This window comes from Nicotiana tabacum, chromosome 11 (genome assembly GCF_000715075.1).
Source record: "Nicotiana tabacum cultivar K326 chromosome 11, ASM71507v2, whole genome shotgun sequence".
In the NCBI taxonomy this organism is placed as follows: Eukaryota; Viridiplantae; Streptophyta; class Magnoliopsida; order Solanales; family Solanaceae; genus Nicotiana; species Nicotiana tabacum.
The window spans coordinates 55084003-55086633 of record NC_134090.1 but is presented as its reverse complement, the minus strand read 5'-3'; the positions used below and the strand labels follow the sequence as shown (position 1 = coordinate 55086633).

Here is a 2631-nt window from a genome sequence, read left to right as displayed (position 1 = left end):
TTTAATTTAAACTTGTTTGTTTCTTTTAAACGTACCCTAATAAGTATTGGTTTTGTTAATCAAGAAGTAGGATAATTGATGGATTGGTAAAGTAAACGTGCAAATTATTCAGTGTTTATGGTTCTCGTAATGCATGGATGAATCCAAGATAATTCGAGCTATTAACAAGTGATGCTGACTCACTCTAAACCCTGTGTAAAATTAACTGTAAAGTCTACCATTTTGCAGTGTACTGCTAATATATGATCGATCCTTGCTTATCTAAGAAGATAGGACAAATTGAAAATAAAAAGGTACAGATGTTAACTTTCTATTTAATATGGCCCCCTTAATTAAAGCTTGTCGTGATCACTGATCTTTATATATATCAAACTTGTACACTGTTACTATAAACTACATCCATATATATTCTACAGAGAGGAGGAAGGAAATAAAGAGATAGCTCAAGAGAAGCCATGGCTCAAGTCAACCATTTTTGGTTCTATCTCTTCATCCTCTTCTTCTCTATTTCCATCTCCTCCATTTCTGGATCAGTAAGTTACCCTTCTATGTTGTATTACCATAATATCCATCTTTTCTTCTTTCACTTCGGATAATTTCACGGATATATAGTCACTTAATTACTCCCTCCGTTCCAATTTAAGTGAACAAGTTTGATTGGGCACGGAATTTAAGAAAAAATAAAGACTTTTGGAATTTGTGGTCCTAAACAAGTCAAAAAGGGGCCCAAAGTATTTGTGTGGTTATAAAAGCTTCTCATTAAAGGTAGAATAGTAAGTTTAAACAAAATTATTTCTAAATTTAGAACGGGGTCATTCATTTTGGACGGACTAATATTTATTTTTTTACATCAAAGTTATTGAATAAATTTCGTTTATGTTGATTACTTTTCTAGAATAAAGCAAAAGCTAAGTGATCACGAAATTACTCCTACCTCCTATGAAATTAGCCCAGAACTCCAGACTTATAGGTTGCACCGCTGGAATATTCAATATCCAAATTCTCATTTCTTTTTCTTGAAAATTTCTAATTCTTAATTGTTTATCAAATGTGTACAAAATGCAGGATGAAGATTGTGTATTCACAGTTTATGTCCGAACGAGTAAAATAATAAAGGGCGGAACCGATTCGATCATCAGTTTGACTCTCTACGATGCAAACGGATATGGTATTAGAATCAAGAACCTCGAGGCATGGGGTGGGCTTATGGGCCCAAATTACGACTATTTCGAGAGAGGAAACTTGGACATCTTCAGTGGTCGAGGCCCATGTTTGACTGGGCCTGTCTGCAAAATGAACTTGACTTCCGACGGAACAGGCAAAGGCCACGGTTGGTACTGTAACTACGTGGAGGTCACCGTTACCGGAGTCCATAAAGAATGCAACCAACAGAATTTCGAAGTGGAACAGTGGCTTGCTACTGATGCGTCGCCTTATGAGCTGACGGCCATTAGAGACAACTGTAAGAAGACCAAGTCCGACGGGAAACTGTCCATCTCCGGCGAGAATTTGCCTGTTGCCGATACTGAATCCATTCCTGATGTCGCTCTAATTTAATTCACCATTTATTAGGCTTTATTGGGCCTGAGCCCACATTTTATAGATTTACGATTAGTGTGTTAATTTAATCAGGGGCAGGAAAAACAATTGATACGGGTCAACGGTGCTCTGATGTTGTGGTTTGAGTATAGTAGTAGTATTGAGTATTAGAGAAGACAATGCAGTAAATATGTATGTTGAATAACACGGCCCCAATATATAATGTCATGAGTACGACACTTCAGAAAAATAAGAGCTTGTCTCTTCATTATTGTTTATGCTATGCTTTCACGTGCTATAAAATTATCACGACCAAAAGACTGGTGAAGTGGTGATAATGGCTAGGAAGGTTAAGGTTTATAATGCTGGCAAGGTATACGTTTGTGCCCAACATATATAAGTATTTTCAAAAAGATTGACACTTTTTATTATTAGTCCGTTTCAAAAACATTGACACATTTCATATTATCCATTTTAAAGTATTTATAGTCACAAAAATGCTATGACATATTTCAGAGCACAAGTTTCAAAAATTTTATAACCACACAAATACTATGGCTTTGTTTACCCTAAAAATGGGATAACAATTAAATTTATAATGTGGTTTTAAGGATACGCGATTTCACCTAATACCAATTGATAAACATAAAGATAAGAGATGCAAATTGACAATAATATAAAACAAACCAGCGTTTGATCTGTATGAATGTAATGTCTACAAATAATAGGGACTCCTCTTTATATAATAGAGGAATCCTTATTATGGTATAATTCTAATTTGCAGAAGTAAATCCCATGATTAGCCTAAACAATCGCCCTTGATCTGATCTGTTTCGGGATTTTCGCTGTGATCTTCGACCGGTTACGGATATCTCGCCTTTCCGTTATTGTGCTTCGTTCAAGGTCTTCCATATATGGTCTCGATCGCTACTGGCCTCGATCTCGACGAGCACCTCGATTCTCGAGTTTGATACTTTATCTTTGTGCTATGACCTGACCCATTACGAGACTGACCCTCGACATGATGCCCTGGTCTTCGATTAAATGGAAAAATCGGGCAAGTTCCTATTTTATTCGTATACAGATATTCCC

General features: G+C 36.2%; 1 protein-coding gene across 1 annotated transcript; it reads left to right on the top strand.

The window, feature by feature from the left end:
* The first annotated feature begins 378 nt into the window (after positions 1-378).
* Positions 379-1812, top strand: LOC107782145 (PLAT domain-containing protein 3). The gene is made up of 2 exons (XM_016603316.2): positions 379-533; positions 1066-1812. Exons 1-2 carry the CDS (start codon positions 456-458, stop codon positions 1555-1557), a joined length of 570 nt encoding a protein of 189 aa, XP_016458802.1. The 5' UTR covers positions 379-455; the 3' UTR covers positions 1558-1812.
* Positions 1813-2631: the final 819 nt, after the last annotated feature.

What these genes read in the sequence shown, in the direction of transcription:
- LOC107782145 (XM_016603316.2), top strand. Translation starts at nt 456, where the DNA reads ATGGCTCAAGTCAACCATTTTTGGTTCTATCTCTTCATCCTCTTCTTC. An exon ending in TCTCCTCCATTTCTGGATCA is followed by an intron (nt 534 to 1,065) that starts GTAAGTTACCCT and finishes TACAAAATGCAG; the next exon opens with GATGAAGATTGTGTATTCAC.